This window comes from Notolabrus celidotus, chromosome 9 (genome assembly GCF_009762535.1).
Source record: "Notolabrus celidotus isolate fNotCel1 chromosome 9, fNotCel1.pri, whole genome shotgun sequence".
Taxonomy (NCBI): domain Eukaryota; kingdom Metazoa; phylum Chordata; class Actinopteri; order Labriformes; family Labridae; genus Notolabrus; species Notolabrus celidotus.
Window position 1 is genome coordinate 22,114,024 of NC_048280.1, and position 25,924 is coordinate 22,139,947.

At 43.2% G+C, this 25,924-nt stretch overlaps 1 protein-coding gene across 1 annotated transcript in view; it reads left to right on the plus strand.

Annotated features, from left to right (window-relative positions):
* The window catches only part of fam172a (family with sequence similarity 172 member A), a 167,661-nt gene that overhangs the window by 57,765 nt on the left and 83,972 nt on the right, over nucleotides 1-25,924 (plus strand). Inside the window, 1 exon segment of the mRNA XM_034692266.1 lies at nucleotides 17,289-17,507. Coding sequence (XP_034548157.1) covers nucleotides 17,289-17,507 — 219 coding nt within the window.

A 25,924-nucleotide genomic window follows, 5' to 3' on the forward strand; every position in this document is an offset into this window, starting at 1 on the left:
ACTCCTCCCCAGAGATGTGTGCACTGCTGTGGTGGTGTCCTCAACTCGTAGACTTTGTTCTCCTTTTTTCATCATCTTTTCCATAACCTGCATCAGACACACAAACACACCACCCCCCCCCCCCCCCCCCCCCCCCACCCACCCACCCACACACACACACACACACACACACACACCCACACCATATACTTTTTCTTAAAGCGAAAACATTCATCTGAACGAGTGTTTGATATTGATTTTAGTTACACCTTCATGCCTCTCATGACTTTGCCATCACTTTTAGTCAAATTAACTTTTCAGTTTGCAAATACATTTTTTAATCATTCTGTTTGATGATTTACAAAACTTTATATGAATCCAGAGAGTGCAGGAATGGTTTTATATTTGAAGAAATCATCAAGTAGATGAACGATTTCATTCTCAAAACTAACAACCCTATCTAAGGATTTAAATGTTGATAATCCAAACTGTAAATAAAAACTGGTTTTACTTATTTTACCTGAATTATCTTTCCCTTCTGTTTCCAACTGTCTATCTCCCTCCTCTTTTCTCTTGCTAAGCAACGTTCTGCAGCGAGCACTCAGAGAATCCGTCTATTGAGTCTGCAGTAAAAAGGAGGATTACGAGCCAACTGTTTGCTGTGTCACTCTGAAAATTGTACTGGATTCAATACTACTTAGAGTAAACATACTGAGAAGCTTGCCATTGTATTTTATTTTTTTCCCTGTGTTGGATTTTGTTTATTTTGTATCCTTTTTTGATATGTCCTGAAAACACTTTGAATATATGATTTATAACTGGCTATCCTGTTATTGTGAGGAAGGCAGTTTAAGAATCGGGATTTCTTTTCTCTATGTTTTATTTTCCTGTGATTTTCTGACACACAGTGGTGCACAATACAGCAACAAAAACTGTTGAAATGTCTGTATATCAACAGGTCAAGGGTCCTTTACAGAGATATGTATGCATCTGGCAGCTGACAGAGCAAGAAAAACAAAATCTCAGTTCTTTTATTTTTTTTCTTATTCGCACCTCAGTCCTGTTTTCTTTTTTCTGCCAATGCAGAGGACCGGAAGTTATTTTCATTCACTATCTAACCAGTGACTATTTCTCCCTGATTTCCTCAATGCTTGTGAAGGTAGCACTGGAGTTAGATGTTAGAGCCTCTGTAAGTGCAAGTTTGTATGTATTTTGTAGGGCTGATGTAAAAGGGAATGTAGCATTCCCCCCCTAAACTGGCTTTGCCTTGCCTACATGTCATCCCACTGAGCAAGGTTTGATCCTGGCACTAGCAGCTCTGTCAATGATCAAAATGAGCACTCCTCCATTCAGGCGAACCTATGAAGCAGTGTGGACAGGTCTTGTACTTGCACACATGCTGGTAATTGTAAACGCATATGCAGAAACACACACAGCAGCCTCCCTATCCTCCACTGTGGTACAGATTAGATAGTAGTACAAGCATATTTGAAATCAGTGTGTTGGAGGAAATGTTACTAGTTGCATATTTGCATTTAAGTTTTAAAAGCACTAATCTATTTTCTTTAATCAACATTAGGTGTCAATCCAGCTCCATGTTTTCTTTCCCCATAACACTCTACTTTGTTTTTCATCCTCCCATTCCCACTCCTCACCTGAGAGAGTTGTGAGTCTATCGTGCCCAACTTGACCACATGTTTTCAGGGTCAGCCAGAGTGTCTGGGTGAGAGCCAGCCTACTGAGAGCCAGAGCAGGGGCAGGCCAGGGTTTGGTTTGACCAGCAACGAGACCTGGAGAGCTGGCTGACTTAGTCAGAGGTGGGGGCGGGACTGCGGCTCTTGAATCCTGCAGATTAGAGCAGAATACCATCTAGACACACAGGATGAGCTTTTCAACATTGCACACTACCCTGGCCATGACCGCCGGAACTAAGGAAGTGTGTGTAACAAATGTGTGTGTGTTTGTTTGACAACGTCAGAAGTAGGCATGCACCTTTTTTTCCGATGTGTAATCGCAGGATAAACTTTTCACCCCACTTTCTCATGTGATCAGACTAAAACAGCATTCCACAGGAAACGCATGCGTATTGCACCTGTTTCAATGTGTGTGTGTGTGTGTGTGTGTGTGTGTGTGTGTGTGTGTGTGTGTGTGTGTGTGTGTGTGTGTGTGTGTGTGTGTGTGTGTGTGTGTGTGTGTGTGTGTGTGTGTGTGTGTGTGTGTATGTGTGTATGTGTCTTTGTGCAGTGCAGCTTGTGTATGTTTCAGAGCTAATAGCAATAAGAGCGGTGGACTGTGGATTACCTCTAGTTCAGACAATTATCTTTCCAACAGTCAATTCAAGGTCAGTTTTACAAACCCATTTACCTGCCAGTAAATATTGCTTCATCAAGTGTGTCTCAATGAAAGAGCTCAAACATCTCAGATTAAGAGTTTTTTGTTTTGTTTTGTAAATTTCCCCACTTTTTATAATTTTTTATGAATGTATGTTGTTTTATTTTTTAAAAGGTTGAGCCATTTATCTTCTGAAGAAGAGTAGTGGGCTGCTTTGTTTTGTTTTTTTGTATTCCAACCGCTGCAGTCACATGGGCTCTTCACGTGTGTGTGTGTCTTCTTTGAGTTTGTTGCTCTGCCTAATAGCTCTGGCGACTGAATGAGGCCTGATGTTTGGAGCTTATTTAATAGGCAGTGCGCGTGCATGTTTCTGCGCTTGTGTGTACTCCGTCTTTAGCAGTGTGCCACGTCTCAAGCCCCTTATTCTTGGATAATTGTGCTGCAAGTCCTCAGCCTCCCCTTTAGCCTGAAAACCAAGCTCATTGCGGCCCCCAAAGAGCCCCCTGACAAGGTGGAGAAAAAAAATCCCAAGTTGTCCTTGTGCATAAAAGTAGATTCTACTCTCCAACACCTTTTCAAATTAATATTTGTGATGGGCGCCATTCTGCCAGACCCAGTTTCTGTTCCCCGCCTTTGTTCCTGCGTTTGATGTAATGGAGGCAAGGACAAAGAGGAGAGCAGGCAGAGTGTGTGAAAATGGTAGTTAAGTGGGCTTAAGGGCTCCTTCAGTACCTTCTGAAAGGCCCAGACCCTGAATAGGACCCTCGCACTGCTAAGCTGTGGTGCAGTAAACAAGACAGGTCCGGCACAAAGGTGCGTCTCAAATGAGCACAGACACCCTCCTCCTCTTTCGCCTTACCCCGTCTCACCCCGACCTCCCACCCGACTCTGACATCTGGCCAATCCCAAGATTTGTCTGAGTTTTTCACTCACTCTCCCTCCCCTTTTACTCCCCCTTCATTTTTTTGCCCTCCTTCATATCTTTTCTCTTGTTCTTTGGTGCTTCTCTGCACTCTCTTCTGGTGTGTGTGTGTTTGTGTTTTGTTGTCCCGGTCCCGGCTGGACGGCTTGCTCCCCCTAGCCAGCCTCGTCCCCAGTGCTTGGGCGGTTCGGCTCTTTTGTTTAGTTAATTGCAATGAGTATAATGTACTAGTCTCTCGGAGGTCCACGAAAGACAATTAGACAATCCCAAGAATTTAATGAGACACCACCAGCCCAAATCCCCCATGCTCTCCTTTGAGAAACACCCTGCTCTCCGTTGGCACCGACTGTGATGTAGTAAGGAGGGGGTTTCAATGCAGGTCGCCTGCCTGTGTCTGTTTGTGTGTTTACCAGATTGTTGGTCTGCCCATCAGTAGAATCACCAGAGAGAAAAGACCCAGAGAGATAAAACAGAGAGAGAAAAAAAGAAAAACAAAATAAAGTACTCTGTATGGATTTTAATTCTGCATTAATATGGCACATTTCCAGGCCTGCTCCATCATGTGATTCCCAGCTGAAGGATTGCTCTTCCCGGACAGGATGGAATGGATGGGAATGTCCGTGTAATTATTATGAGCGTTTATCCTGTTCACCCAGTGAAGGGACGGAACACTTGACAGTGTCATCCCCAAAAGGAAGAAGGATAGCTGGGGGGCCTGGGCGATAGACGAAACCCTGGGTGGCCCTTTAAGAACTTCTCGTCACTCCTTTTTCTCTTTCTGTCCTTTCTCCATCTCTATTATTTCTCTCTCTTTTACTGTCATACATTCCATCATCAACTCTTACCTCTCTGGAAGACCTCTCTGGATCATGCCAAGATAAAACCAGCCTTTTAAAACGCAGGAAATATCCATAAGTGATTCATTATATCTCTCTTCACCTCACATGGAGATTAATTAATAATAACACTGCCATTGTCAAGTGCCTGTAATTCAAATCCTTAAAACCTACACTTGTACCTCATCATGAAAGATTTTTTTCTTTCTTATATTCCTTTTGTTTTCCCTCTCTCCACCATTTCTCTCATTCTTTCATTCCTGTGCTTTTTTTCTCTCCCTGGCTAATCATGGTGTTACAACAAAAGACGGGGCTCCATTATTGCATGTGTGCGTCCCAGAAGAAAGGAAATGAGAACGGGACAGAGGGTGGCCGTGGCCTGACACCGCACTATTAATCTTCCAGTAAAGCCTTGTCAGGCAGAAACGGACACAAATGGATCACTCCCATTAACTGGGGGAGTGTAGGTAAGGGCTTTAACAAGCGTTTACCAGAGTCCATTTTCTCACTAATGAAGAGGGGGAATACGCGACCTCCCAGCCAAACCTGCCAGACCGCACTTAGAGGTCTGGATGGAAGAGGAAAAGAAGGAGGAAGACGAGCTGGAGGAGGAGGAGAGAAGAAGAGAATAAATAAGCATGAAGTGAATTCTCTACTTTATGTGGGGACATGTTGTATCAGGCATAGTGTGAGGTTAGGCTATGGCCACCACACTGTTTACCCTCTAACCCTCGTCCATGGGACACTTGTATTCTTTTTTCCAAGATCTACAAACTTTGCGCTGGAAAGTTTGGCATCCTTTGCCAAGTCAAGGGAGCAAATTGCAAATGAAACATTTCTAGCAGCTCTAAAAAATCCTGTATGAAACCATCAACCAACTCCTCCATACAAGCAGGATGTTTCCAGTGCTCTCTTTCCCAATTTCTGTTATAGATATTCACGCACAAGGGCCCACAGTTGTCGCATTCTTTGACACCCCAATCTTTTGGGAGAAAGACAGAGGGCCACTGTGGTAGGTGTCATTTCATGAGGGGGTTTGCATTTATGCGCTATGTTTTAAACATGTGTCTGTCATCCTCTCGAGCTGTCTCCCGAGCTGTCACGTCCGCGGCCAGAGTTCTGTCCACACAGCTCTGAAACCTGCTGGTTCTGTGGCACGGCTCTCCGGGACGTCTCGACATCACAGCCGCAATCCCAGAGGGGTGTGTGTGGTTTTGTTTAAATGTGTATATGTGTGCCGGATGTGTGTTTTTGTTTCTCAGGGCCCTGGACTTGAATTTCTTATGCATGATGTCCCTTGTCCCTTGACGCGAGCTGGATAGGCATGTGATGTATTTTTTCTGTGAAGCCACATGATAATAAGAGATGTGCTGGAAACATATCAAGGATCAAGCTGTGGTGGCTTCATGTAATTCATCACTGCTCCTCCAGATGTCAAAGTGAAGTTTAAAGCCAGCGAACATGCAAACAGACCCTTAAGTATCACCGAATTTCATATGCATGGTCTTCATTAATATATTTACTAAACACTGTTCACTCATGGTCCTTGTCCATGTAAGTCGTCTTTCTGCTTGTCCTTCCATCGAAGCATCCACACCTACATTTGGCACCCTCTAGATCTATTGCTTGTGCATCAAATTGTTGATAAGTCACTTATATCACTGAAGGATGTATTAGGCTGTTGTTTTCCTTTGTGTCAAGTGGCTGTGAACAATGAGACCAGTTTTCCGACTGCGACCAGATCAGTGGAGCTGGCGTCATTAAAGAGATAGCAGCACACACTGACCCGAGTGATACCGAAGAATGAGCACGAGAGCGAGAGAGAGAGAGGCGCGGCCCAGCCTGTTCTTCTGTTATCACCAACTCTGTGCTCCACAGGCTCCCAAGGGAAACTACGAGACGAGAGGAAGACTTCACCTTCCTTCTCCCAGACACCCCCACCACCCTCACCCCACCGCGTCTTTCTCGAGCACTCCCGCTCCTCAGCAACCACCCTCCCCTCCCGCCCCCCACGCCCCAAACATTTTTAATTATATCTTCTCCCAAGTAGTGCGGCTCAGTAACCAAGGAGCTGACATTGATGCATGTGCTGATAAATCCGCAAACACTGGAAACAAGATTAACAAAGATTTTGAGGAAAGGGTGACAGCTAATTTTGCGCAATGGTCGGCGCCTCATTCAAGAGTGATGTTTTTGATAGAGCGAGCCACGCCTGAGAATTCATGCTGCACACTGGGGAGGGGAACGGGAACATAGAACGAGGAGTTCCGCGGCATTTGCACTTTTAAGATTGTTCTTTTCTTTTAATCTTTCACCCCCCCACTACTGAGCGTTTTGCTACTTTCTTTTATATTTTTTCATCTTGTTTTCATCTTGCTGATTGTACACCTCCAACCCACATAAAATATTCACACTCATCATTATGAAATAATTCACTGTACTTGATTGTCAACATATTTTGCTACAGACATGGTATTTTCCTCATGAATAAGTGAACAAGGAAGACTTCAGAAAATATGAAGATAGCATGATAGCATTGTTTACAGTTTAATTACCCAATAAAACAGCCAAACTAATATTAATAACTTGAGAGTGGACCGCTGTTCACTCAGACTCTCCGTCTGTCTGTGGGCATTTATTTCAAGCATGCGTATGTGTGTATCTGTGTGTACGCTTGTGTGTGTACATGTGCCAGTCTAATCAGTGGGATCTAATCAGCAGTGTGTACTGTGGAGTCGGTGACATGCCACTCCAGGCCCGTGGTCCTGTCTCTGAACTGGCTCTCAACCCACTGAGACACCGATACACACTCCTCTGAGAGAGATATATCAGTCTGCCTCATCAACCACACACACACACACACACACACACACACACACACACACACACACACACACACACACACACACACACACACACACACACACTAGGGAAGAGAGAACAAGATAACAATCATACTTCCACAGCTGATTCCCTATTTTCCCATCGAAGAAGCCACACGGCAGCACCTCCTTCTTTTTCTTTCTCCTCTCTGCAGCCAATTTCAGTTCTATACAGTAGATACATCTCGTAGATTTCTTTTGTTCTTACTTCTTTTTCTGTCCCTTCTTTTTTTCCACCTCTTTATGTGATGTCTCCCTTCTCAGACTCGCCTCCCCTGTCTGTAAGCAGCTGACAGCTTCTTTCACTTTTCTTTGTCAATTTCTCCTTCTCCCTCTCTGTCTCTCTAGCTCTCTTTTTCATCTGTCCCCCCCTCCCCTCCATCTGCTTTCGCTTTTGTTTGCCCGGCCCCTCTCCCATCCCAACTTGATAATGAGGAATGCAGTGTGACCCTGACCTCCATCGGCCGCGCAACCACCTCCGACCCCTCCAGGTGACCCCCGGTCCCTGTTTTGACAGCTTGATTAATTACTGAGTGTTATGATTTATGAGAAAAGCAGTATGTAAAAATAATAGACAACAGGTGGTCTTAAAAAAAAAAGTAGAATTGAAAGAGCTACTAGTGAAGATTGTGGTGGATGTGGGGAAGAGTGTGGCCTGTGTGTGTGTGTGTGTGTGTGTGTGTGTGTGTGTGTGTGAGAGAGAGAGCTGAGGAGAGGATGTGTTTTACAGCCGCTTTCCATGGTAAATTGCTTTCAACCGTTTTTGAAGGCTACATCGGGTTAATAGGAAAATGTCTATTGCTCCATGCATGGCTTCTTTAGTTGCCACAGCATGGATTTCTCCACGTGTATTTGGCCGTATGGCGAGAGGATGAAGGGGATTCCAACATACATGCGTAGCCCCATGTGTGTGCTGTGAGGCATAAACCCGGCCATGTGGTAATGACACTATGGAAAATGTGCAGGAACACACAGATACATGCATACACACACACACACACACACACAGACACACTATATTCTTTTCTAGGTTACATCCTGTGAAAATAAGCAGAGTAAATGGCAGGACAGAGCAGCCACAGTGTTTACCCTTCACACTTCAAACACAGCCTGTGATTGGCTGTGGCGACCTACCCTGACTCATGGACCTGTGGTGCAGCTCCACTTAGAGAGAGGTCACACTATGGGGCAGTTTGAGTGTGTGTGTCATCATGGTTATATGTGTGTGTACTTCTACTGCAGCCTTCAGTTTTATTTCCTTTGCATGATTGTAGCCTGTAACACTCTCACTGTGTACCACACCAGGTAGAAACAAATATTTTACCCATAGAAGATTGCACATTGCACTGCATGGAGGTCACACGTAACATGTAATATCACACACACACACCTCACACAGCAACAGTCGTGGATGTGGACAAGACCACCAGCTCTCTCTGCGGCTCTCCCTCCTAGGTCACAATAACAGGGCAGGGGTGAAGGGATTCCTTTTTGACCTTTGACCCAAGGAGGTCATAGCGGTCCTGTGATGTTCAGTAAGATTAATACCCAGGGTGCAACCGCATGGTCTCATTATTCTTCAACACAGTGCCGTTTACGGTAGATGACACCCAGTGACGCACACCTACACATCCATCAACACTACTGAGACATAACAAAGTGTACATGTACTTTTGGCATGAAATATAATGCATGACTTATCATGTCATTAGTCCCACAACTGTAAGCTTTTAAATTAAAAGTTTAAAGCTGCTGTAAGAGCTTTTGCGTTGATTTTGGTGCCCCCTGCAGCACCTCTGTTTCTTGCTGAAATAATCCTTTTTTTTTTTTTTATTAAAAATCTCATATTTATTAGTTTTAACACTTAAAAGCATCACTCATCGAGAATCTTTTCTATGGAAAATGCAAAAAGACAGCATGTAGTTAATCAATTTCACTGACACCTACCCCCCCCCCCCGCCAGTGTCTTAGACAAAAAATAACCGTGTAATCATAGCCAATCTTAACGTTGATGGTCGTTTTTGCTTTAGAAGGTCAAAAAGAAGCATCAGTATGAATTTCAGTCTGTCCTGTAACCAGTTAAAAACTCATTAGAGGAGCTTTAACTTGTAATTAAAAGATATTTCTATTTTCTGCGTTTGTAAATGCCATTGTGTACTCACTTTTACTTGTGTGTTATTATACCATGGTGCTTTGGTTTGTGCAAACACACCCATACATACATGTGTTCATGTGTCTACACTGTTTAGTTGTGTCCTCCCACTGACCCTGGTTTACTCAGTCTGTACATATGGCCATGCGTCTCGCACCCACCGTGTGTGTGTTCATGTGTGTTAACACACTAACTACCTGTCCAGATGGTGAAGTAGAAACATTCATGGACAGCGCTCTTTAAGAATTCACATGTGGTGGAATTTCACTACTTCCAGTCGACCTGAAAAGTGCACTCACTTTTTTTGGGTCATTTAATGTCATTGTTATGATCATGGTCATGGGAGATGGGATATTTCACTGTCATTGCTGAGGTCAGACGCCTTCATTTTGTCAAGTTTGGTGCAGAAATGAGATTTTGAATAGCAGCTGAACACTTTTTTATACCCATCATCATAATCATCGCCTTTATTTGGCACCACATTCCTTCTCTCCTAGGCCCATTGAACTTCAACTTCATCTGCCTTCATTCCTTCTGTTCGCTGTTATTAGCGGCCTTCAGGACAGGGACACCTCCTTTCCTCCTGCATCCCCTCTTTTTGATGCTCCTCTTCCTCCCCCTCAGTGTTCACCTCTCTCCCTGATTTATACATTAAATAGTTAGGCAGGAGGGCAGGGAGGCACCTATCATTCCATGATCTATATCTCTCCGTGCCCTCATTAAAAATACATGTGTGTGCTTAGGGGAGAAAATATAGAATGTATAAATCAAAATGCTAACGGCGTCAGAATAAGCTTCCTGTATTTATTTCCCTATAGCTTTCCCTCCGTGAGCCGAGGACTCCTCCTGTTAACTGCATTTCCTTTGCTGAGGATGTGGCAAATTCATGTTTGATACTCTATTATACTATAGCATACTGGAAATATTTTATTTATCATGTAACTGATTAGATAATCCACAGGAGTTACAATACTGGATAAGAAAAATACTTATTGCATTGTTCCAGTGTTTCATTTTAGTTCTTACAACATTTTAACACTCTAAATCACTTCCACAAACATCCAGTTATTTAGATGTCTGCTAAGTGGTTTTGGAGCTGTTTTCACACAGGATGAGACAGCTCTGAGATATCGTGTTTGTTAAGTTTACATTCACAGTTGCTTCTCTGCAAATGACACCCAGGTCTTCTGTTAAAAAAAAAATTGACAAATGACTTGTGTAACATTTACTTGCACAATCGATAGCTCTGACAATTTCCACCTGGACGGTGATTAATGCTACATCCACCCCCAATCTAGCAACCCCCACCCCCAACCCTGCACCTCCCTCTGTGTGTGTCGTGCTGAGAGCAGATGAAGCAACTCTGTGTGTGTCAGCGTTCTTGTGTGTGTGTGTGTGTGTGTGTGTGTGTGTGTGTGTGTGTGTGTGTGTGTGTGTGTGTGGCCCCAGACACTCAGATGCTTGATCAATCATTGAGCATGGCTAAATTCATAGATTCAACCACTTTGAGATTGGTAAATAACTGACACATAAACTTCCTTTAGCTTTTTACAACCGAGTGTGTGTCTCAACAGAGTGTGTGTGTGTGTATGTATGTATGTGTGTATGTGTGAGTGTGCGTGCGTGCATGAGTGTCTCTATGTCTCTACTTCCACCCAGGTGCTGAAAATAGACAGGTCGGGAGGAGCGAGACAGGAAGAGAGAAAGAGAAAGTGAAACAGAGTGAAGGAAATGTAAATGTGAGCATGAAAAGAAGCTGAGGCATCGGGGATCAGAAGCTGTGCTATTCTCTTCACTTCCTCCACCCCACTGCTCCACTTTGAACTCATTTATAAATATTCAGCTCCACATATAAACAATATCCAAATGAGCCCAGACATCCATGCCAAGGTTAAAAACACGGCTGCTTATTACAGACACAACTACTTGACTAGCTCAAAAGGTTAGCCTCTTTTTCTGACCTAAACTATTTGTGCTCATTAAGATCAAGAAAAAGACAATCATTACCACAGAGTCTTATTTACTTTGACCAAATTAGTGTACGACTACATTAGAGGAAGCAAACACAGAGTACAGTCTTTGAACTTGAAGAGAAAAGTCAAATTTAGAGAAACTTAATTAAATGTGTACTCTTTATTAGAGGAGAAACCCAGGCGGTGGGCGATTTGTTTAAAATTAACTCAGAGGGCAGATGGGGAGATGAAGCTCCAGTTTGTCTTACTTTTCCAATGTAAACATTTGAGTTGGCTGTTCAATTGATTGCTTAAACATACAGGGATTTAGGGTTAAGCAGGGGATGAAAAAAATGTGTGCCTAACACATGTATCTCATATGTCTCTGTCGCTATTTATACACCTTATTTTAGGCCAACCAAGTCTTAGCCTGAGTTCTAATTTTAGCCCTTTATCTTTTTTATTTTCTCCATCAGCCCTTACTATTTGATGTCTTTATAAAGTAACTGTAACATAATTATATATAGAAACATTTAGGTCTCCTCTACAAGTACTTGCATGCTCCCCTGGGTGTCACGAGTTATCAAGAGGATGATTGATTTTGTGCTGACAGGCTGATGACAATCCTGTCTCATCCCCTCTCACTTCAGCCATACGATCCACACATCCACATGTCTTTTCAGAGCCCCAGTGGTACAGTAAGCACCCTCCCACCCTTGCTGCTCTTTAGAGAAACATAGCTGTGTGTTGGGTGGGTTAAGGGGGGGTCTCAGACTGGTGCTGTGTTAAAATGAGAAAGGGGGCACCGTGACTTAATCTGACATTACTGTGCGATCTGTGTGGTATCGCAGCCTCAGGGACAGGGGTAGTGGAAAAAAAGGAGGGAGAGAGGGAGAAAAGAGGGGAATGGGATGGATAAAGGGGCCCTGCGCGCAAAAAAAAAAGCTCACGTAGAGACGGAGACAGACAAGGTCACAGGGAGCAGGGTGGCCCTGACAGCAAGGGAGAGCGGGAGTGTACTTGTTATTACTGTATTTACCTTCCCTCTCAGCACCTTCAAAACGGTCTGATTATTCCTTTACTCCTTTAAACAGTTTTATTTTGCTTATGTGTTTATTTGATGCTGATCTGTCCACTTGTAACTGAAGTGCAATCAAATTGTGGTGTTAATGTTTATATTCCGACCTAGCCTTTCTCTCAATCGGCCATTGTGCCTCTTTGAGATCTCAAACCCGACTGTAGCCTGCAGACATCCCTCCCCTCCTCCTCCTCTTATTGGGTGTGCCATGCTGGGTGACCCTTTCCCCCTTGTCAGTCAAGCCTGAGCAGCGAATCTGAAGCTGAGTATCGCCGAAACAAGGAAGTGGAGCGCATGCTGTTGAGAAAAGGGAGCGCCATTTATTCTGATCCTAACAGCCCCCCGACTGAAAACTAATAAAATAAGCTACCCAAGATCCAATTTATATGGACACCAATAGACGGCCTGCTGATTCTGGAGATGTAAGAAACATGCGCACGAGACATAGATGCTGCAAAATACAAACGCAATGCAAGGGACAGATTTTTATGTTCCTATTCAACCATTAGCCTCATATACAACCTCCAAATTCACACATCCATACCTTTCACTTTCCCCACCGCATGCACCCGTGACCGCTATCAGCCATGCTTTGTACCTGTCAAGTGCTGTCCTTTTCCCTGTGCCCAAAGCCCTGCTCACTACATGAGAGCTCTCACATCAAAGCTCTGCTGAGCTCCACACGCACAGATGAAACACCCTCTCACTCCGGCCGCCTCTCTCCCCACTCCCGCACATTAGACACATTTCATTTCATTACAACGCCACTGGAAAAATAGAGGTGCTCCTGTCTTAAAGGGACATCTTATTTACTCTCGCTAACACTTGTGAACTCGCTCACATGTGGCAGAGCACAGACACACACACTTACCAGCCACTGTTTTTTTTTTCAAATAATGTGGCTGGAAGGGAAAATAATGATCTGTTACCATCAAAGTTTGAGTGGACCAGCGACATCTAATTTGATCATATAAAAGGGCAAATCATAGTGATCAAAAGACACTGACAGTAGTGTTAAGACAGCTTAGTAACGGTTCAGACCAGGAATTAAACATCAGAAATAATGATCACTGTCATGATATTTTAAAATCTTCATATTAAGTTAATTCATTCTATAACATTTTTCCACAATGTGTGATTGTTGGGTTTTTAAACCCCTTTATGATGGGGATGCCAGCAGTGATGGAGGAAAGGTCTCATCACGAAGATGAGACAAGCCCCGGTTTCCGTAGCAGCGGCAGTCTTTGTTGTGCTATCTGATGCGGGACAGGCCGACAAAGGAACGCTAAGGAGCGTCCGAAGCAGGGTGATGGGGGTTAGGGTGCCCCCCCTTAGAGGGGTCGGGACGACCCTCTTGACCGCTGGCCCCAGGGCAGGAGCTCAGTGTGGTGGTGGCACAGGGGCACCGACAGGGCCTGGGAAGAGACTTAGCCTGCATACAGCAGCAAAAAGACGAGACTGACCCAACGCTACAGACACTGTGTGTGTGTTTCATTTGAGGCGGTGTGTGTTTATGGAACAAAGGCAAAGTGACCCGATGTTAGCAATGTGTGAGAGGGAGATTTAGTGGTATAAAAAGCAGGGTGACCCAAGGTTTGCAACGTGCATTTGTGTAAGATTCACACTCTGACAGCACATCACAACACAAAGATCAGATTTAGCAGGTGTATCCACAGTGTGTGTGGGGGTTAGACCTAACAGTTAGCTACCAACACAAAGAGCAAATGACCTTACTCTGGAAGAGAGCATGGCGAGATGTATGGAGAGATTTATCTGTCACAGAACAACGCAAAGACGAGGATGCTGAACATTAGCTCTGTGGGAGAAATTAGTTCTGAGGGATTTAAGAATACTGACACTGAGCTGTGCTTATTTAAATATCTTGTACATTGATTTTTAAACATTTTTTAAAATTGTTTCAGATGATACTTTTGATTTGAACTCAAATTGTAAGTTTTGGGAAGTTATATTGTCATATTTTCATGTGAGAATAAAACAGGAACTATATTATAAAATATGTTTATTTAACTATTTTAAAAACAAGTTAAGTAAAAAATGTCCCATGTTTTTCGGTTGGGCTCAGTCCACCAGCCCCAGACTCATTGTTCTGTTTGCTTGACGGAGAGAAGAATAAAAAAGAGAGGAAGTGTCTGGACAGGGCGAGCAGTGTTGTCCTGACATCATCACAGAGCTCTCAGTGTTGAAATAAATGATGGTTTCCGACATGGAGGTGAACTCAGCAGCCCTGCTACTCCAGACTAAATACGCCGACTACCCTGGTCGCCTTTACAGCAATGCCTTCTGGGTGACTGGACAGCTGAAAGGGTTAGTGCTGTTAGCTCGCTTAGGTGTGTTAGCCTCTGCAAAGAAAAGGCTATAGGCCACTTAGGGTTAGCATTAGGACGGGGAAGGCTAGAAACCAGGCCACTTGAGGTTACTAATAGTATGCTTAAGGCCAGACAGGGTGAGGGTAAGAGCACTGAGGACTAAAACAGTTGTAGGCCACTCAGGGTTAGCATCAGAACACAAGGACCAGTGTTACTAAACCATTAACTCTTGGCCTCGTGAACTAGGATTAAGGCAAAGGAGAAAAGCACACAGGGATGTGATAGTGAGTACTTGTATGTGCAAGAGGCTTTTCTGTTTGTTTGTTTCTCATTTTAGTCTGTTCCCTGGAAATTGACTGGCAATGAAAAGCAATTTCATTTGTAATTGACATTTTTCTATATATTTTATTTAATCAGACTTGCTTTTATTCATTTGTTGATTTTACATTTATAACATCTTTGGAGTGTTGCAGCCTAAAGCTGAACTGGTCTGTCAGTTATTTTATCAGGCTGCCACCAGTGGGCAGTGGCACAAAGCTGGTGTGGCTCTGGTTAGAACACATCTCTCAGTCTCTCTTTCTTCTCTGTCTTTCTTTGTCTTAATATTTTTTTTTATCAATTTATGTCTCTCCTTTCTTTCAAGCCTTTTCCCCCTCTTTGGTTCCCTCTCCTTTTTCTTACTCTCACCTTTTTAATCTGACAATCCTTGTGTCCAAAGATTTGTCTGAACTTCTGTGTTTGTGTGCAAATGTTTCATTGATGTCTGAAGCCTTAAGCAGGACTTCATATTAGAGACAAGTCCATTATCTCGTTAGCTTCACTTATTTTGCTTTTCATACATATGCCTACAAAAATATGAGAAACATGTTTGATGAAACATCATCTGCTTTGAATTAGCAAACTCTGCTTTGGATATGAAGTTTTTTAAGTCATAAATCATTTTCTGAATGATCATTAGTTGCCGTGCCTTAGAGTCATCATGCAGAGTCCGACACGAGGCAGAAAATTCTTTGAAGTTCAATTGAAAATTAAAAACTACATTTGTAGAAATTATTCAGAAATAAAATTCACTCTTTAAATGTGATATGTGTTAATATGATCATGTTTCTTTGAGTAATTATGTTTCCATTCAAGTTATTCATCCTAAAATCCACTCTCGTTCTATACAGCGATGGAAGGAGAGGCTTTTCTGCATCTGAAATCAGACTTAATTTTATAATCTGAGTAAGTGAGAAAGTGTCATTCTGACGTTGTCAACACACTGCAGGTGCTAAGGGAAGGGGTGTGTGGCAGGTTTGATGGGCAAGGGAGGGACACGCTCATGTGGCGTCGATAGAAAACAAGCACATTTTGTTAACACTTATTAAGGAAGAGACGTGCTGCCTTGAGGAGACAACTTTGTGTGTGTGTGTTTGTGTGTGTGTGTGTGTGTGTGTGTGTGTGTGTGTGTGTGTGTGTGTGTGTGTGTGTGTGTGTGTGTGTGTGTGTGTGTGTGTGTGTGTGTGTGTGTGTGTGTGTGTGTGTGTGTGGTGATTTGCAGAGGAAGCTGAGCACTGCTTCCTCCCGTAACTACTTCTCACATGTCCTTTTTTTTTTTTTTTTTTGTCGAAACTGATATCCGTAATTCTCAAAGTGTGTGTTTTCTGTATGTGTGTGAGTGTTTGTGTGTGTGTTTGCAGGCGTATAACCATCAGCCTTAGGATGAGTGTGTGTGGTGTATTCACAACGGGGGTTGTGTGTGAAGCACAACCAAAGTGAAACAGGAATCCATCCATTTCCTGCTTTAGTTTCAGAGTGCTTGGGACAATAAACAGAGTTAATTAAAAAGGCTCCAAGTTGAAGGAGTCACTGAAGGCTAAAGGAAAACTTCCCTTTCTCCACAATAAATTTCCCCTCTTCCATTCTTTCTTATAACTTTTCATTTTTGCTTACACTTGATAACTTTTCAATTATTTTCTTAATTCTTGGCATTCTGAAGCAGTACTCTACTTATTATTAACAATTATATTTTTAGATGTAAAGTTCTAAGCTCATAACAAATTAAGACTTTCAGCTTTAATGCTTACACACACTCACAAACATACTCATGCATGTGTACGTATGCAGCTGTGGCTAACTCTTTTGTTGAGTGATGCTGGGATCGATTGGGTTTGATATTAAGTGACATATGGCCTTTGGAGTCACTAAATGCTGCTCACCGGCTGAAACCACCATCGCTGAATTCCAATTCCCCCGTTCCTTCTCAAGCATCTCCCTGTAGTGACACTCGCTCTTCTGCTCCTCTGTGTCGCTCTCTGCCTTTTCTTTCAGTCTGGATTTGCATCATCCCCCCCAAGTCTTACAATCGGAAACTTCAGATTTTTCTTGTGATCATTTTTGTTTTCAATACAGAGCTATAAAACCTTGACGCACTAAGACACTTAGACTTGGAAGAAAGTTGTTTAGCTTTAGAAGCAAAAATGAAAATGATTTGTTGTACTTACTTTGACAGAGAAAAATGGTTTGGTAACATTACATTTTTGGTAACAAATTGTATATTCTGTTTTTTTTATGTTGAAATTAAAAACATTTTGAAAATTAAAAAGGTAACAAAAAAAAACTCTGCTTAGTCTTTCACCTTGGGATATTTTTCTGCCTTTTCTATTCTTGAGCTGCTGTTTTATATTGCATTACAACGTACTTATATTTGTTATACTATACCACATGAAATATAAATCATCAAATATAAGTGGATTCATAAATGCTTCTCATTTTTAGTAGTTTTTCACGCATCTATCTCTAAAGCTCTTATCAGTTTATTTTATCTTTGTTTTTTCATATTTGTTTCAGGAGGGCTACGGTGTGATTGTGCTCAACCCTAATGAGAACTTCCTGGAGGTGGAGAAGCCATCCAACTCGTCTCCCCTGCCCTCTCCTACTGAACCCTCAGACGAACCTGCTGAAAAGAGGGAACGCAAGGATGATAAAGAGGGCAAAAAGAAGAGAGAGTTTTATGAGAAGTACCGTAACCCGCAGAAGGAGACAGAAACCGAACGGATTCCGATACGGGTAAGTCAGAGACGTGGGGGGGATAAAGTGTTGGAGGAAGGGAGGAGACAGAAAAGGATAGCAGGAAGGAAAAGTTTGTTGAACCGGTGCGGAGAGACCGAAGGAATGGTGTTCATCAAAAGCAGATACGGTGGGGGAGGCAGACAGAGTGACAGTTTAGGGTCGTGGGAGGAGGTAAGAGAAGAGACATAGGTGAGAAAACAGGAGGGGAGGAATTCGGGCGAGTTTGGAAGCGACAAAAGACGCAGGAAGGTTTTGGAAGGTGGGAGGCGGCAAGCTGAGGAAGCTAGGGAAGGAAATGTTAGGTAACGAGGGATGAAGGGAGGATGGGAGGCAGAGGGAGAAAGAGAGGCTCTTGTGTGGTCAGCCTGTGTGTGAAGAGGTTGGCCGTGCTCCAGTCGCCTCTCAGTGAGCAAGTGTTAACCACATGGCTACCTCCCTCTCTTCCTCTCTTCCTCTCTTTTCCTCTCTCTCTTTTCCTCTCTCTCTTTTTCTCTCTCAGATGGTGGGCCGGTCAGTGCAGCTCTGGCCCTTCACTCTTGTTGACCGCTGGGATTATTATCTCCATAACACACACTCTGCAAACACACTGCAACATTCTTATCATGCTACACTGACCGTACAGCGCCTAATCACACACACACACTCATATGTACATATGCACAAACACACACACACACACACAGACAGGGTTTGATGCGCCTAGCTTGGTCAATTTACTTCATGATCAAACAAAAGAAGTCACCCTTTGCATAAATCTAGTTCAAATGTGAGAATAAATATGGATGAAGTGATGAGAAATTAAGAGTGTTGACTCGTCATAGTCATACCTTTGTTTTGCAGTTCATAATTTGCTGCTTCAACCAGACACATTGTCTCTGTTTGCAAAGCTCCCGTTTAGTAATGTTTTTCAGATGCAAGACACACCAGGCAAGATTTTTCCCATACAGAGTTTTAGATGAGAGGAGTATTCCCATGTGTTAACAGTGTCTCTCTTTTACGTCTTTGGTCAATGGCAGTAGAGTCATGCATGTACACACGTGTGTGTAGGTGTGTGTAAAATACGTCAGTATCTGGTGTCTGACAAGACTTAGGGCTGCTGTGGGACTAGCGGGTGGTGTGTGTGAGCTGTCAACACACACTTTTTTTTTCTCACCCCCTCATGGTAGTACCTTAACACACACTCTAATAAGGGATAATTGGCTGCAGTTCTATCTGACTCTGTCACACTTTTTAACATGTCGACTGGTTTCGTTGTCATATTACTGATCCACTCTTTATACACAGTGACATTGAGGCCCGATGTGTAATTGTATGTTACTTTGTTTACACATTATATGTAAATTTAATTTGGTTTCAAGTGTATACACAAGATTTAATTCTTGATTTGATATATGGATGTGTGAATTAGCAACTTGTTTTGTTTAGAAGTTTTACTTCACATACATTTCCTGTTTCTCAAGATAACCTCACAACACACATGTCCATCACTTTTCCTACTTCTGTCCTCCTGGCTCTAACGTTAGCAGTGGGAGTGCATTAATACAGTCCCAACCAAGGTTTTCACATCCTACAATGAAGCATACTCACAGTTTTCTTTCCCCTGGCCTGCATAATGCATCTTGAACGGGGGATAGATGAGGAGAGACAAAGGTGGTATGCAGCACTTGTGGGTCTTTTTAGACTGAATAATCTTGGAAATACTGCCTGGTTTCACAGTCTATCAAAACTATGTGAGACAAAGTCAGCACAGACAGCATAATGAGTGACTGAGGAAAAAACCTGACTATCCCAGTGCCATGCCAGGTAACTTTTCTGTTAATGTGCTTTAAGCTAGCCCATTGATATCTGATTAAGTGGTCCATGTCCAAGCAGGATTCACTGTTATAGCATTTAGGAACAGAGAGAGAGATGCACAAAAGAGTAAGCTCCAAGTCTGTTATTTTAGACTAGCAGGCTAATACAAAATGATCCTCATTAACCAGAAAAGTTGGGTCATGTATGAGGTTTGGATTTTCCAGCCAAATACACTCGTCCTTAGATGCAGGGATTGCAAGACTCGGGATAAAGATTAATGAGTGAGCAAGTCGGCTCTCTGTCGGTGCCCCTTGAATTTTGACCTTTGACCCAAAAGTCAGCAGGATGTTAGAGTGTGTGACCTTCCCTCCATCGTCTACGCCTCCTCCTACACTGCTCCACTCTGCCTCTGTCCACCCCAGAGTAAGCTGTCACACGCATAGCAGAAACACACATGCAAAGGCACACACATAGCAGCAGACAAAAGAGTAAAGAGATGAAAAAGAACTTTGGTTGTGACTTGTGTGTGTGTGTGTGTGTGTGTGTGTGTGTGTGTGTGTGTGTGGGTGTGTGTGTGTGTATATCCTTCTCCTTCACCTCTGGTAGTCAGGGTGGGTGGCAGTTCAAATCAAACCTCTTTAGCAGGGCTGTTTTCATCTTTTCTTATACCCGCCCAGGACGCGTGCACACATACACACACATGCACACACATATAAACCTTTACCCCCCCCCCCCCCCCCCCCCCCCCACACACACACACACACCTCACACTCTAACTCCCGCTGAGCTGCCAGACCACCTGCACACAACCAGTCAGAAACACGCATACACTCAAATATATATATCCTTATTTTCCTTGTAGTTCAATGAACTCAAAAATCACACAACAAATACTGTAAACTCAAATTATCACCTGTCGCTCTTTATATTTGCACTTATCTGACTCATACATTATACATTTACTTTTATGCTGCATCTTCTTAGAGAGACCAGCACACACATACACACACACGTACACACACACCAGGCCCCTGATAGAGTTGAGTTGATTAATATGCTTCCTTACACACATTAATAAGCTCTTAACTGCTTTTAGGATTCTTACTTTTTAGCCCCGGGTTCATAGTGTGCAACCTCTCAACCTTGTCTAATCCCCCTCCTCTCCTCTCCTACAGATCACACACCACTGGGCCATGTTTAGGGGGATGTTGGTGGAGGAGGGAGATAGAAAGAGATGACAGAGGGAGGGATGGAGGGGTAGAAAGTCTGATCGGAGGGATGCTGATGAGGATAGTGGGAGGGTAAAAGGGGGAGGAGGGGGGTGCTCTCTTAGCACTTTGCCATATAGAAGTTTGGGAGTTCACTTTACTTTGAATTTTAGCAGTAATCCAGTTAGCTATTTTCTGTCAGCCAAGCGGAGGAATGGCAGGAACAAAAGGCACATTCATGGGCTTAAGAAGCTTCCAAAGAGTTCACCCAAGGCTGGCTGGCTGGGATTAGGCCAGCAGGCCCTGGAAAGAAGAAGGGGAAAAAAGAGCAAAGGGGACAAAAAACAGAGCTTCGCCGTTCTTTAAGCACCACTTATTTTTGTAAATGACTGGAATACTTTTCTCTCTCTCTCTTTTAGTTTTTTAAGGTTTTTCCTTATAACATCTTACAGTACACGTTTCTTAAATGTTCAGAGAGAGTCCTTCGCTCTGATAGCATTTTTTGAAGTAACGGATCCAGACTTTTCCTTATGTTATTTTTCAGCAACTATTTTTAGCGTTGGTTTGACTTTAAGAAAAAAAGGAACCGTTTGACAGAAACTTTTTCTACAATTCTTTAGTTTCACAATGAACAACAATGGAGTAAAAATATCAGGGCTCCTCAGAGTGCCAGTGTTTGCACTGAGGGTATTTTTCAATTCCCTTGTAGTAAACTATGTACTTTTTTGCTTCTTTGTACCTTTATATTTTCTTTCATCAAGACACATCCAGTGGGATTGTGGTGTCCCATCTTGTGGTTATGTTGTGCCCAGACAGGGGCCTTGTTCTTCCCATACTGATCTGACTGTTGTGGGTTGTACAGCGTGTGTTTCCTAAAGGAAGGAGCATCCATTATTTAGGCCCTACTACTCCAGGACCCATTATTCCCAGCTGCAGCTGTCCACAGGGGCCGCCTCAGATCCTTGTCCTTGTCTGTGTTTAGCAGATGATGTCCTGTTTCTCCATGTTCACACTGTACTACAAAACGTCCTGAGGATTCACTCACGTACATGCACACACACACTCACACTCACACTCACACACACAGACCAAAACTTGATTATAAACATTAAGACGTGGACACACAAGCACACACACTGGTAATTGCATTCGACATGCTGCTACAGTGTTTCTCTATGGGACTGGGTCTCTGCTCTTTGTCACCTTCACCCCTTTGCCCCAATCTGCGGCCCACAAGCAATTATACAGACAGGGTTTATTTGACCTTTGACCCGTGGTCGTGCCAAGAAGTAAGGCTCAGCATATCCAAGGACAGGTAGGGACTTGATTAACCTCTGAACTTGGTCAGAGGAGAGGTCAATGACCAGGGCAGGAGGGCAGCTCACCTGCTTGCTGCAGAGAGCAAATTGGCTAGATGCCATGTCTGTATTTTGGTGTGTGTTTTTGTGTGAGTGTGGTGGAGAAAAAAAATCTATGACCTGTGCGCACACATGTGTATTCATGTGAGAAGTCCTCATGCTTAGGACTGCAGTATGAGCATGCTGTGTGTGGCATGGTTTAACTTTATGTTTATCTTGTTTTTAATTTCAGAGTCCAGGTGTAAAAATTTCAAAGAGTTTCCTGTATTTTGTTCGTGTTAGTGTGTAAGGTTTTTTAGACATGTGTTAATGTGTAGTACTTAACATCTGCGTGTGTACACATACCTGTGTTTGTGTGTTTGCTCAAGGCACAACCCGTGTAGCTGGTCTCAGATCCCTGCTCCCAATCTTCTAGTTAGGTCAACCATCAAACACATCCATCCTGCCCTCCCTCACACCTCCCTCATCCACTGTGCTCCCTCTCCCTCTCTCTTTCTCTTTCTTTCTCTTGCTCACTCTCTCTCTCTTCCTGTGCACACAGCCCTGTTGTGGATACAGGCTGACCCGAATAAAGACATCCACGTGCACACACGTACACACAAACGCAGCACCTCAGGGTCATGGTGGAACAAACACAGCCTTGTCTGCCTGCCCGCTCTCCTTTGCCTTATGTCAATTAATGGCTCGCAGTAATTTCACCTGACAATCCAGGCGGCAGTGCGAGGCTAGCCGAGATGTCACAGCGATGACCTTTTTGGCCCGCAGCCGCTCTTTTCTAATAAAGAATCTCACAAACCCACAGCAACTTCCTTTGTACTTTGTTAATGAGTTATTGATTTGAAACAATGCCTTGGCAAATATTGTCAGAGCACACTGACCCTGCCAAGGTCATGCTATTTTATTGTATACAGTCTGAGCACGCTAATCTGCACGTGGGATGACATGCACGCTATAGTTTCTCTCTTTTCGCTGGCTCTGCCTCTCTCTCTTTTTCTCTCTCTTTTTCTCTCTCTTTTCTCCCTCCTCACATTATATATATTGCTTTGTTGGGAAGTCAAATAACAGACCTACACTTTCTCTCACTCTCTTATCCACACTCACACACACGTACACACACACACACATGCACGCTCACACACAGAGTTTTCCCCCCTCTTGTTAGTCTTGCACACGTTTTTCACCTCGTTCTCCCTTTTCCCTGTCTCTTTCACACATCATTATATTCCCAACTCTCCATAGGTACTATACCTGCTAATTACCCACAATGCCACAGTCATTATTTTCCCATCTCTGCCGCTAATTTGCTCCATACCTTCTTTTCCCCCCACTCTAGCAGACCCATCAGGTCCCAGACAGCTTCTAGCTAGCTTCAGCTCTCTGTCTGCCGGAGAGGAGAGTAGAGAAGGAAACAAAGACAGAAGAAGGGTGGGAAAAAAAGATGGTGGAGGAGTACACGGCCAAGGCATTGATTAGAATACAATTGAAAACAGGTGGCGTTGAGGTCCATCTTGTAATTGTTTGCAAAGCGACATTGTAAACAGTCACAAACTAACTAACTCTAATAAATGTATCCCGAACATGTCATTATATACAGTGCTTATTTAATATCTAAGCATTAAGCATAGTTAATGTTGTAATGTGAGAGGCTGCAGGTGGGTTTACCCAGTGTGTGACCTGAAAGCATGATAGGACCATGGACTGAGAGAGAGCTCTGAGCCAGTAAGAGTTTGTGTGCATGTAGGACAGAGTGAAAAAGCCCCTCTACCATTTGAGTCATTAGTTTCTACTTTCCTCCTGCAGCAGACACTCTCAAATAATACTCTGTGTGATGTGCATTTTATAACATGTTTTCTTCAACTCCCACTACAACATATTAAAATACTCATTGACATTTTTTGCAAGATTGAAACCAGCACTGCCAAAGTAAAACAGGCCAAACCCAATAAAGTTGTTTAGGGATCCCGTGACACTGTCCTGACACTCCTGGCTCCCACTGAAAAGTTTCTGAGTGTTGAAAGTTTCATGGCGTTTATCCACTAGATTCCTTCTGGTCAACTCAGCTCAACATCTCCTGACTTGAAATTCCAGCTTCCTCAGTAGTTTTCTGCACTCTTGTGTGTTTTGGGGTGGCGTAGGAGGAGGAGCAGAAGGGAGGAGCAGGGAGGTCTGAAGTGGTTGTTTGTCAAGAGTGTGTTGATGTTGTTAGATTCATTGTTTCCTGTGTTGGTCAGACACTGGGTTTGTGTTGGCGTTGGCGACTGTTATTCTTGCTGCAGTGCTCTCCACTGCTCCCCTCTCCCTGCTTCTCATTACAGTGAATAAACACAGGGCAAGGCTGGACCGGACAACTATAAGAGAAACAAAAGTGTGTTACCAGTGTGCATCTATGTGCTTGCACAGGAGCGCGTCTGTTTTTTGGGTAGTTACATACGTTTCAGCTCACCTTTGCAGTCATCTGAAAAGTAAGTTGTTGGTGGGCAGAGCCTAATCGTCATTGATACAATTGGGGTTGATAGTTTTTAATATGCGGATAAACCCAGACTTTCCTACTGTATATATGGGCACTGTATCTTAACAATTAGCAGCACGACTGTAGCAGTTGTAGCTTTACACAGGGTCCCTTTCTTGTCATACACAATGCAATAGAAGAATGATTCTTCTTACATTGACTGCTTTTTAGCAGTAGTTTGTAGGCTGCAGCAGTCTAGTGAATGTCATAGTGAGAAGCATTTCTCCCATTCAGCTGCATGCCTCTGTTACAGATGTTCATATGAATTTGTCGTGCTGCCTTTAGTTGCAACAGTCTTTGAACAAACTTTGTGTGTGGCACCTGTCCCACAAAAGAATATCTACATTTACCTAAACCTCTAAAATAACTTAATCAATACATTTTTATTGCTCAGCCTTATTTTTAACTTACCAATAGGCATCGCCAAACCTAATGCAGTTATGAATATGATAATAATATTCAATTCGTATTATTAAAGCTGTAGTAGGTGGTGGTTGACTGAGGTGCAATATATTGAAAGGTGTTCCTAATATTTTGTCAACTCCATTAACATACTTCAAAATATTGCAATATATTGGAACTCCTTTCTTATTGGTTGTTTATACCCGCTTCATAATGAGTATGGCTCACTCTCTTTCTTTTCTCTCTTTATTTATCTCCTCAAGCGCTCTCAGCCATTTTTATTTCTTTTTGATCGTAGTAAGCTGTCAGCATCTGGAGACTGTCTGGTCCTGAGACTGTCTCTGGCGCAGATTTGTGTTTTTTATTCTCAGAGGGGACGGTATGGATCACTATATATTCAGTAAACACACACACATTCAGCACACTCCCTCAAATATCCCCTTGACAGTCATGGCTGAAGGATGTTGGCAACAGGTGTGCTGCTGGGACGCTGGTCTGACAGTGCTGGCAGATGCACACATACAACATACACACAGACAAACGCACACAAACGGTAAGAGAGGAAAATAAATTATTAAATAAATAGGCAAAGATAGTGTGTGAGAGCTGGTGACAGGAAGCCAGTCTCGCAGGGCGGTGTGCTCCACTGCAGCTAATTAACCCCGGGAAATAATTGCAACAATATGCAAATTCTGTTTAGATAATTCACTACACTGCTATGCCAGGTAGTCAGTCACTGTGTCGCCTGCTGCTGCGGGTAGAGGCAAAGAATGTGTGTTTGTTTGTTAGGTGAAGGAGAAGGAACACGGCAGGACTTATTTATTTATCTATTGCCATTAAGACATCAAAGTCTCCAAATGTTTTCTTTTATAATGCAGATAATTTTTGGGAAATCTCAGCTCATCTTTATGCTGCCATACAATGTTAGATGTGTATCAATCATTACTTTTTTTTGTCTGAAGTCACACATTGAAATTGTGTGGTTAGTAGCAAACCCCTGCCAAAGTGTCCATGTCAGGGATTGCCATTTAAGAGTGGGCGCAAAGGTGGACAAAACTCGAGACAAAGGCGTATGCAGACAGTGAACAGGTGGCATCAGCTGAGGAGAGATCTGAGGAAGTAGAGAGAGAGAGTGATGAAGAG